General features: G+C 39.7%; 1 protein-coding gene across 1 annotated transcript in view; it reads right to left on the bottom strand.

The window, feature by feature from the left end:
- adck1 (aarF domain containing kinase 1) overlaps positions 1-12,218 on the bottom strand; it is a 45,408-nt gene that overhangs the window by 31,107 nt on the left and 2,083 nt on the right. Inside the window, exon 3 of the mRNA XM_028395405.1 lies at positions 11,783-11,866. Within this exon, the coding sequence (XP_028251206.1) occupies positions 11,783-11,866 (84 nt within the window). The remainder of the gene's footprint in view (positions 1-11,782; positions 11,867-12,218) is intronic.

Here is a 12,218-nt window from a genome sequence, read left to right as displayed (position 1 = left end):
CATGATTACAATTCACTTTAAAAATTTGTGAAATATTTAATCAAATAAGTTAGAGACTGACAAAGCTCCTACAGAGCCTTAGAAGAAGCATCAATAAAAACAGATACGTTTAGATTGTATTAGGGTGCTCAGAAAGTAACACATAATTAATTACGTTTATTGTGTGGGGAGAGTCAAAGGTATGAATGCGTCGCATGCAGCTGGACAGCAGACATCAGGGTCCTATACTGGGAGCCCAGCTGCAGTAATTGATTTCTGCTGCCACACCAGGGCTAAATGACTGGGATTAGTGGACTATGAACAAGACCTATTTATTACTGGGATGCTCATGATTAGCTCGTTACTCAGTTCACTGGGGCTCATCTAGCCGCTGTCATGGGGAGGGGAGAGGGGGAACTGCATATGGAATTGTGTTTGTGCTTAGATTTAAGCCTGTGTAGTCGATAGGCCTTGTCTCTACATGCATTATAGCAGCAAAGCCCAAGGAGTCAGCAGAGCCATTCACAAGAAATCCTCCAACATTTAATACATTGATCCAAAAAACGTATGGTATCTAAATAGACCGGGGCTCAGTTCATACCTCTGTGCTGCTATATGTATTGAAAATGTCATTTATTTGAACACAGCCCAACAGCAGTACAACAAGGTGTGGAAAATACAAGCTATTTGTTATCTCCCACAGCCGAGACGCTGTGCTGCTGTGATGGAGCCGTTTTTCCTTTACTGTGATATGAGAAGAACAGTAAAAATGTGGGACTCGGTGTCAAATGGGGGGGGGGGGGGCTGAAGGGACAAGAGAAGAGAGGGGTGATGGGGAGAGCTACAGTTAATTTCATGCCTTGCATTTTATTGTCATGCTTGAGTGTTTGTGCCACAAGAACGTCAGAAACACTCTTTGCCACAAACCACTGGCTGCTGAGGATCAGTGGGAATCAAGAGTGCTCTACAGGTACACACGCAAAGCAAGAGCAGAATCTGGGAACTAATGAGGATTACTTGTTGCCAACTATATGTTACATTACAGCCAGAACTTTCAGTGCGGTTGCTTCAGAGGTAAGTTTTACCACCTCAAGGCTGTATGGGCATCCAAAGGGTTCAGTGCTCAGAGCACATGCAAGGCTATTACACAGACACACAGTTCGAACTCAGTCGCAATCCCAAACTCCCAAGGAAATTTCTCCACTTCTACTTTCTCACAGTGCTTAAACTTACTTTAGCTTTGCAACTAATTTCGCCTGATTGGTTCAGATTCTTCCAACAAACACCTCACACACCATCTTCATCGCCCTGAGGAGCCTTTTAAAGTCAGGAAGTGGAGCTTCTTTAATCACTGCAAAATTACCTTTTCTGCAAACACCTTGAAATGGTCATATATCCTACTGCAACTCTTTTTTTGTTCATCTGCAGCACAACAATATTTATTATGCCTTGACTTGATCCAGAATGCAGCCACCAGAACACATTTGACCCAGTGTTAAACCACAGCACTGGCTACCTGCAAGATTTAGAATGCTATAAGTTAGGTTGGCCCCAGCTTACATTTCTGACTTCACAGGCCCCAAGGTTCTTAAATGCTGCTCTCCGGATGGCATCCAAATTTAGATTTGAAAGCAAAGCTAACAGAGCATTTACTATCAGGGTCCCTTTTGATACTTTTGTTATGAATTTGATTTTGTCTGTGTAAAGCACTTCTTTGCTATACTTATGTAATATATAATATTCTTCAACTCAAAATTGCACAGATCTGGGGGATGTCATCATCTATATTTCATAATATCATTTAAAAAAGATCTAGATAATCCAGAGGAATCTCTGGGATGAAAACCAATATTGAATGGATGTGACCTTATACAGCATCACAAACACCGATGTGGAAATCACTAAGAACACACAACAATGAACATGCAAAGACATGCTTCCTGCATTCTCCAGTTAAGATGAACTGTGATGAAAAAGAAAGCTGTCCCATGGTCTTGCTAATCACAAGATGAAACCCCTTTAAGAAATCCTGGATGCTGTGTCTTTCAAGCTGTCCCAGAATCCAGAATATACTCCATCCCTGCACTTGAAGATAGCAAGGTGCTCTTTGCTATAGTACTAGAAACTCAGTCTGCAGCTTGTTGTTTGAACCATTGCACACATTTCAAGGTCAAAGGTGTGGGTAGAGGAGCTTGGCCTATATGGCCCAGGTCCCTGGAGTGGTCCAGGTTCTGCACCACTGTAAAAACTGCACCCACCCTACAGTGCAACTACAGTGATATTCTCCACCTCACCCAGAGAGACCACCCCTTATTCAAGACATCGTATGACACAGTCCACCTCCAACAGGTGTCCAAGCAGTGCACAGGACTTCACTAATGCTTAATTAATAATACCATTAGTTCATAATTGCCTACCATAGATGCATCTATGACGCTTTGTATCCCATATTTAGACAGGATTTCTGTGCTTTGTATTTGCTCTACAGTAGATAAATTGGCCTACTTTTTACTATAACAAGGCTTGACAAATGTAAATGTGATGCTTCCACTAACCTTTGAAATTGGAAGAGCTGCCAGAGGCTTGTTTTGTCACACATTTGGAATGATCTGTAAACCTTTTGATTCTCTACCAAAACGCCAATCTGAGACTAACCACTGTAATGTGGGAAGATCAACTGCTGTGCTTCACTGTTTTTACAACAGACCACTACTGCAGACTTTCAGGAGTCAAAAACATCAGATAAATGGTAAATTATGGACAGAGGTCGATGAAAATTTACGTGTAAGAGTGTTTGCCTGCTACTTACTGTACATGTTGGAGATGGTGCACATTTTGACACATGCTAACACATTACTGAGCTGATAATATCAGACAACTTGGCAAATTTATTTTCCCTGTGAAAGATGTTTGGGGATCAGCATTGCTTGACTTCATTAATCACATTTGTCTGATAACGTAAGAACTGATGGGGCAGTGCAGTTATTCCTCTCTGGGCCGGGTGATGGATCAAAAGTAAAGTGCCAGAAAAAACAAATGAGCCCCAAATACAGAAAACACTATCTAACACATAACTGATGGTCAACTTCAGTGAATTATTAAGTCACCATGACAACAAAAGTGTCCAAGCCACGTCCTTCCTGAAAGCATTACTATTGTAGTCTAATGTTTCTCTGCAGTAAAACTGCACAGAATGCCATCTTCATTGCTGTTTCCTTCGTTTCGTCCACAACTTACACTGCCTACAGGGAAAAACTGCTGTGCTGTGTGTGTCTGTGCTGTGTGTGTCTGTGTGGGTTCACAATCCGTGCCTTTTCCTAAAACTGTATCACTTCAAATAAAGCGGGACATTATTTTTATTATTGTTATTGTTGTTATTGTAGTAGTAGTAGATCAGCAGCTAACACTTGGCAACACGAGAAGAAAAAATCCTTTTAACAGGAAGAACCCTTGGACAGAACCAGACTCCGGGTGGGCGGCCATCTGCCTCAGCCGGTTGGGGTGAGAGGAGAGCAGAGAGAGAGAAAAAGATGAGCAATAAAAAACATATGCATAATTCAAAACAGAAACGTTAGATAACTAAATTGAAGCAAATTTCCCACTTAGCAAGGACTCATGTATTTTTGCAGAAAATTAACTAAAAGTCATGTTTTTTTCTGTATATACTGTAAAGTAGATTGTAATTAGACAAAAACTGAGAGGCAGAACAGCAGAAATAAACATGTTTACATGTTTTCTGATAAGAAAAACCATTTTAATCTGATTGATATTCCCTTCTGGTGACAACTGATTTTGTTAATGTGTGAAAAACTCAACTCAATACCCTCAAAAACTCAATAGAAGTTGCAACCAATAATAGTAATGAATACGTTTGGATCAATAATAAAATAAAGTGTTGTAGTGAGGCCACTCCTTTAAAAACACCAAGCTGAAATCTTTTTCTCTGAAGTGCTGTGCCAGCTGCTCTTTGACTCCTTAGCCCTGGGTGGCACGTAGAAAACAGCAGTGACAGGGAAATGGAGTATTTATGCTGCTGCTGCTGCTGGAGATCAGTTTGTCAGCGATGATCTAACTACAGCAGGCAGCTGGGAAGCAAATGTTAAACGTTCCCTCCCCTCCGTATCCCTCAAGGATTTTCCCGCCTCAGACTTGTTTGGCTGATAAGCTGCTGCCACGAGCTCGTCAAGGTCGGCAGTTATCTAGCCCCACCCCAGTATTTACATAGTGTGTCCCTCACAAGAGCCAGGGCTCGTGGAGCGGTGGTGGTTGTGGTTGTGTTGGGCACTTATCAGAGATGAGCACCCTCCCTTTTTCCCCAAGAGAAAACAAGGTGCTGAAATTCTGGAGGCTGTGGTCAATGCTGCCATCTGCTGGTGGAAACGTAAAGTGCAATCTTCAGTAATAGAAGAGGATAATAATGGAATTAATAATGTTTTTATAATGTTTTTTTTAAGCTGAATGATATATATATGAATATATATAATATACATATATATATATATATGAATGATATATATATATATACATATATATATATATATATATATATATATGATAGCTTTAAAAAAACGGAAATATTATTATAATAATGGAATTAATGCTGTTAACAGCCTTGGTTACTATGCACTCTAAACTGAATCATTTCTCTGACATCATTCACCTATTCTTCTATTACTGAATATATATATATATATATATATATATATAATAACATGGAAATATTATGAAAAAGTTAACACTGCAATGCAAAACAGATCAGTCAGGACACACTTTCTGACTATTAATAATCCCCACAATAGAAGAAAACCAATGTCCCTTCGCCTGCTGACAGGTGTATAGTTTTGTCAATGGTGCTGGTCAACGATGCTTAAGTTTTAGCTGAATTTGTATGGGACTGGTATTTTTTGGAGACCTCACAAAATTTGAAACAATTGTTGAGGTCATCTATGATCTTAATCCTGAGGGCATCTGCCATGACTGTAATTTGTAAAGAAAAAAATCCACTGCAGGTTGACAAACAAAAACCCCTGTCCAGTGCCGTTTTGGGTCATTGCGGTCGTTTCTTGTGTTTTATGTTTTATGTATCTCCACAAGCTTTTTTCTGTATCTTGTTGGTAGTCTTTTAACATGTAAACAGGAAACTATTTAAATTGAGGCACTGCATTCTAAAGTACAGAAAAATGTTTGCATGCTTATTGTAGGTGCAACATATACATTGACTACTATGTTTTTTTCTATTTTGATCTATACAAGCCAAAAAAAGGAATATGACACAAATGCTAACACAAAAAGTATTTTCAGATCTTAAAGTGTGATGGACCTATTGGGAAATGCTAACTTTATTGAAGGCTGATACTCATTAGTCATGATAGAATCCTAGGTGCATTTCTTATTAGCTTTTAGCTAATTGATAGTATGTCCCATCCAAGTCCATCACCGTTCCATCACGGGCCTTTAGACATTTTTCATTGTGTTGTGAGTTTTTTACTTGTTATTTGCAGCATGTTGTTGTTAAAATAAAGATGATGTTTGCCCCCATTAGTTCTGTTTTGGTGCTTTGTGAAGCTTCATCGCTGTTACTTTCACAGCGAAGTTAACCTGTGACCTTTTGGATGTAACACAGCATCATATTCATTATGTGATAATTAAAGGATAAAAGCTGTATATTTATATAGTGCTTTTTCTGCCTACTAAAAGGTACTCAAAGCGCTTGTACCCTAGAGCAACTTATTGTTAAGTGTTTTGCCCAGGGACGCATTGGCATGCAGCCAGGGCCCAGGTGATTGAACTGCCAACCTAATGGTTAGGAGACCAACTGCTCTACCACATGAGCTTCAGCCGGCCGCTGATAACTGTCATAATTAGTGCATGAATTCCTAAATAACATACACATCACAATGCTATAAAGCAAAAATTCCACTTACACTAGACCAAAAAGAAGAAACCTTAGTGGCAACAGTGGGTTTTATTGTGTTACACATGTTCTTTGTTTTTTGTTTAATTTAAATCAGAACTGAAAGCTGTGGTCTGAACTTGCTGTTTCACTGTCTCCAAAAAGCCAAAGACTATTTAAATAGTTCACACACTCTGTGGGTAAGTGAGTTATCTAAGTGATGGGTTTGTGAAAAGGAAATATAGTAGCACTCATTTCCACAGTAGCTGATGCAGGGGAAGATTTTTCCTCCAGTGAAGACTCACTAATCACCATCAGCAGAGCCATTGATTTCCTTCCCCCGCGGTGCCTTCATATTACTGTGACACCCTCAGACACATTCACTGTAATAGGGGTAAGAGACAACTCTTTATCTTTAACCTTAGGGTGGTGTTGAAAGAGAATTTGCATGATACTATGCAGATGTGCTGAGTGAATCAGCGTTTTGTTCCCCCCCTTTCATCTCAGCTGTGAAAAGCCACCTTCAAAATGGCTGCTTCCCCCGAATCAGCTTTACGCTCCTGCCTTTTCCCCCTCATGCAGCTGAAGAAGCAAGGGGATCATTAGACATCAGTATCTGTTTGTCCTCGCTGTCACCAGTTTATCATGGCCTCCCTGCTCTTTTCACTCTCTCCCCTAATATAGTAGTACTCTCTCCTCTCCTCATGGTGTTTGTGTAGAGTTTGTCTGACAATCAAATACTTAAATCTGTATCTCTGTAGGCCACATGTTAATCTTTTTACAAACACTAATACGATGTTTACTGCCAGGTAGTGCGGTTACAGCGTTACCCTTGTAACTACATTTATCTTTACGAAGTTTAAGCACAGAGTTTCGCTTTCTGTCCCAGCCTAAAAGAAAGTGAGGTTGAAAGGGATGCAGCAACCAAACAAGGACATCTGAGTGATATGACTGACTTATCTTTGAACTAAGTGTGTGTCTGTCTGTTGGTTGAAGAGGGACAGAGCATCTCATGGGTTATCTTGACAAAAGGCATTTGGAATTGATGTGATCTCTACTGAATTATGGCAGAAAATATGCTGCTTGACTAAAATTTAGTCTCTTAGCAACTGTCTTTTTTAAGACACGTAAACCTGTCAATAATATTACTTATCCCATTTCAAACATTAACAAAAACAAGCATTGAAATAACGAACCAACTGCTAAAATGCTACATACACATTTTTTAGACTCCTTCCTGCAACAGAGGATGTTACAAGCCAACAGCAGGGACAATACTGTGCTCAGATGCCAAACGTACAGTCTGTGGAGCAGGTTTGTAGCGATAATTAGCCAAAACTTCATGTCGATCTAGCTACTACAACAGAGGAAATACAATAAAAGTATTTCAAAGCAGCCCTTTTACATAAATCAAGAAATAAATGCTGCCAAGATGTTTTTAAGCAGTGACATCACAGCTCAAATGAAGGCTGGTTATAAAATGTTAGGGAACAGACTGGCATCTCTGAGCACTGATACCACTAGAAAATGCCACATTAACATTCTATTGCAACCCATAGAGTTTGTTTGCCCCAAATTCAATTCATATCATCTTATCTCTCTGACAGCATACAGGCTATAGGAACAGCAGGAACATGAGCGAGCGCTGGGTGATGGAGATGGGTCTTTATCTCTGAACTGAATAAACAGATGAGCTACTTATGGAGGCCGTAACAAATATTGCTGCTTTGTATGCAATAAGATGGGTTTTGTCTGACAGAAACAGCATCGTGAAATGTGGGTACTTACACTACATCTTTAGTTTGGACATTTTGATTTAAATTTCTACACGTTTAATGACACATCTAAATCAATTTTCAATCTCAGTATCTGAGGCATCCAACCCCTCAACCAATGACCCCTCCCAACCTTGCCCATAGGCCTCAGTCAGTCATGCATTATTTATGTGAGTTAAGTAAGCTACATTTAATTTCCCAATCATCTGTTGGCATGGCTTGTAATGAGATGCTAATAGAGGCCTGAACTCCCAGAGAGGGGGAGAGAAGGAGGGAGTGAAACAGAGAGAGTGAAAGAAGCAATGTTTAGGGTTGCATAATAAATCCACAGATCTCCATCACCCAGAATGCATTCCTGTTTTTGGTCCTTTTTTCTTTCTACTGATGTGCGTTTTGATTTCATTAATTGGTTTGCCTTTTAATCAGTCTTATCTGCATGAGGAGGAGCAACAAAGGATGAGGCTGTCAATAGTATGTTGTTAAGTGTAAGCTAGAAGCATAATGTGACATCAGATGAAGGATATTATTTTAATAGACTTAGCAAATAACCACCAAATAGCCCCACTGCAGGTAGCTGTAAGGTTGCTATGAATTATTTCACTCTGATACTGAATGTCTGCAGCATTTATCTCAAAACGACCAGCACAAAGTAGCCTGGACCGAGGCATTAGCAAAACAGAGTCTCTAGATATACAGTGGCATGCAAACATTTGGGCACCCTTTAGGAAAATCTCTGCATCAGTTAGTGACTTGCTGAGCTTTTGAAGCAGCAACTTCATTTTAACATATGTTATACCTCATGGAAACATAAATATTACAGTAGTAAAATCATTTTTATTGGCCCAACAGAAACATTTTTATGTGCATTTAAACTCGCCTGAACTGAAGAACTAGGGGGAGCGGCGAAACATCTTTCAAAAAAACCTTGAGTCCAGTTGCCTCGATTTAAACTCTTGGACAGAATATGACCCGGATGTTGTACAAATCATTCCGAGTCCATGTATACAAAAATGGGGCTATGATGAAAACAACAAGTCAACAAGAGAGAACAATGTAGCCACATCATCAGTTCAACCAGAAAGGCAGCCTCAGAAATACAAATAGGCAAATGCTGACCAACAGTCATTTTTTTTGCTTCGGCTGAGTGGCTGCTGGAGGTGTAGAGCAGCAACATGGATCGATCTATTGTCAGAGTTAAGCAAGTTCCCACATTAAAGTCGACTATTTTATGTAAATAAAATCCATTTCTCAGGTTTTTAAGCAGACTGTGAGCTTTCCTTCGTGGGATTATTGGTCATGTTTAGCCTGTAACAGATATACAAGTCTTGCTAGATAATACACAGAATCAGCCACCAAATGCTACAGTGGGGTGTATGTGTAAAGATATGTGGTAGTAAATCGTACTGTAATTGTGGAGCTCAACTTTTAGAGTGAGATAATACACGTTAGAGAGTGTTTATGAAACGTCAATGTTCAATAGAATTGGCCCAGTGTTTGCCCTATTAGCATGCTAAATATGGGAAAAAATGGTGCACAAACGCTCACACAGAACTTGAAAGCATCTAGACATCATGTACCTGTTTTTGTATTTTGACCGTGTGATATTCAGACCTTTTCTAAGGTTTACCTGAATGTTCAAATAATACAGCAAAGCAATACTGTACAACTGACAGGCAGCAACGAACACAGCCCTCTGCTGATTTTAGTTTAGTGATGTTAAATGATCTCACATATCTAACACAGTGGTGTCATGCCACAGCTTTTACTTGGGTTGAAAGAAATTGACTTGAAGCTTGTATTGCTGAGGACAAAAAGCAGTCCATCTGTTCTCTCATTGCAGGGCATGTTCCACCTCTCATTTGGCAGACTTGAGAGAGCTCCCATGCTTGTTCTGTGATACACTCTAATTGGCAGTGAATGGCCCCTCGGTTCACTCAGGGAACCCTTTGATGAGCCTGGAAGACTGGCTGCTTAAGTGGCTTTTGAGTGAAGCTCTTCACGAGAGGCTGAAAGCCGCACGGCTGCTCTGCTGAGAGCGGAACACAGGGTGACACACTAACAGGACGATGAGGAGAAGATGAGATGCAAAACAAGAGCTCATTAACTGTGCAGTCAAACGTGCCCCTCGCAACAAGACACAAACATGCAGTTAGGAGGTCAGAGGACGCCGACATGATGACACAGAGGATCGGGATCTTTCTAAAGTCTGCTGATCTATGATGCTTGGGACAAAGATTTTTTTCCTGCATTTATTCCTAAGCTGCAGTTTGGAAGGTTTCTAATCAAATAATAGATATATGGTGCGCATTTCAGATTTACATTATTTGTTTTGGCCAGAAAGAAATGAATGCATGTTGCTTATACAGTTCCCATTATTTTAGTATATATAATGTGGTATTTGGCTCACATCTAAGCTTTTGACCAAACTACTAATATATTTTCTACTTTCCAAGCTTATAATATTCAACAGCTGTGCGAAACAAATGAAACAATAAAAAAAAAACATGTTTGTATTCGTAGATCCCTCCCTGCTGAGGTTCTACACTGAAATCAGTTAAAGGTTGATTATCTTTATCTTTGACTTTTTCTCAGATTAAAAGTTGGCAACCTTAGAATTTATAAATCTCAATGATATTTGACAGATAATATGTTATAGGGATTCGGTTAAATCCATTTTTTTTTCACATCAGATTAGAGCCACATAGCTCCCAGTAAGGCAGTAAGCAAGCATTACTGCCCAATGTTGTTTCAGCTGTTAACATTACCTAACACGGATAATAACTACTTAAACATTGGTCACATATGAAATAGTTTATGAACATAAACTCCTTATCACTGCATCCATCATACAGTATGCACGTCCCTGTTGTGTCCTCCCGGTCTGACCTGTGATGTCTGCTATCCTGTCTGACAGGAAAATTACACCGCAGAATAAATCAGCTGCATAAAGACACTAAACAAGTGTGGAGCCGCTGATCGGTCGCCTCACCTCTATGACTTCATAATAATTAGGAGCCAATCCTCCTCTCTGTATTAAATCAGCACCATGCATTAATTCTAATCAGCATGTGAAGCCAGGCTTGACCAGCGGGGCCCGGGGGGCTGTACCAACTCTGTGTGTGTGTGTTACACACATGAGGCCGCCCATGCTGAACCATGCTCTTCAAGGTTCAGTGCAGCCCTCTTGCTGCAGCAGAGTTCTCTGTGCACTTTTTGTCAGAGCAGGTGGTCTCTGACCTTTCCAACAGCAGTCTCCTGAGTGAACCTGACTGAGCTGTGGCCTTTTAACAAACACCGGCACAAATCACTCAGTGCATATCAGCTGACATTTACCGGTACTGCCTTTATCCTACTAATGGAAAACCCCACCACAAGCACCACCTACAAATATGATCCAGACTTAAGTGAATAACAATACAATCTGATATTGAAAGACTGTGTTTTAACTTATCTCTGTGACTGTTCTCCCTTTAACCTGACAACATGAAAAAACAGTACAAGCAGTATATGTAAGAGAAACTTTGTATGTCTCAACCATGTGGTGACATCTGAGGGAAAAACCTAGCTCCAAAAATAAGTCAATCCCTGCAGATCTGCATGTTAAAACATCCAACTTTAAACCAGAAACACCTTCTACAAAAATGTGCTTTTGTCTTTCTTTTTATGACATGTACTGGGGGGATTTATTCTATTGCAAATGCCTTTATTTATGTTTAAAGTTCAAATTTCACAACAAAAGCATCCTGCTTCTGTAGCTGCCTATACACCCTATGTCTCATGCTCTACCTTTCTGCCTTGTTTTTGATAAAGCTGGAGTTTAGACAGAACGAGTCAGTGTCTCACACACAGGCTCAAAAAGACTACAGAACCATAGGACGTGTCTTCATTGTTTTTTAAAGTATAGTCACAGCTTGAAGTTATTTGCTATTAATAATAGAAAGTTCCATTAATATGATTAGACTGAAAAAGGTAGCCAGGAAGAATGCCTTCTTTTATATATTTAAGTCACGTTAGGAGAAACAATCTTTGTGCTGGTACTGTTGAAATATTATGGGTACAAACCTGGCTGACATTGGATGTGTTTACTGCCTCTCTGCTGTGGAAACTCATTGCAGATCAGTGAGTTTTTACCTACCTTGGACTTGAGGGCCCAGTACTCCTCTGTGCCATACTCCACGTGTCTGAAGGCTGTCAGGTAGTCGTAGCTGATGACCACCGTCTGCACACAACAGTAAACTGATTAGTCAGCTACAAGAATTTCCTTTAAAACATTTCTCTATAATAAATTGAACAAAGTGGAACACATTTTCTGTCATAAAGTATAACAATATTTAAGAAATAATATAATACATAAATACTGTACAGTGTGGCCCTGATCAACTCATCATTCTACATTTGATTTGTTACAACCTTTCAGAACCTTGGAGAAATAAGTCAATTTTTCAAGGGATCTAATTGGTTAATGTGAAGTCTGATCAGTTAACCTGCTCCAAATCAGATTTGATGGACTAACATCCACTCCCGAAGATCTTCCTACTATGGTGATCTAGTTTGAGCTGAAAGCTTGAGTT

This window comes from Parambassis ranga, chromosome 22 (assembly GCF_900634625.1).
Source record: "Parambassis ranga chromosome 22, fParRan2.1, whole genome shotgun sequence".
Lineage (NCBI taxonomy): Eukaryota > Metazoa > Chordata > Actinopteri > Ambassidae > Parambassis > Parambassis ranga.
The sequence above is the reverse complement of the archived record's forward strand: the minus strand, read 5'-3'. Positions and strand labels throughout refer to the sequence as shown.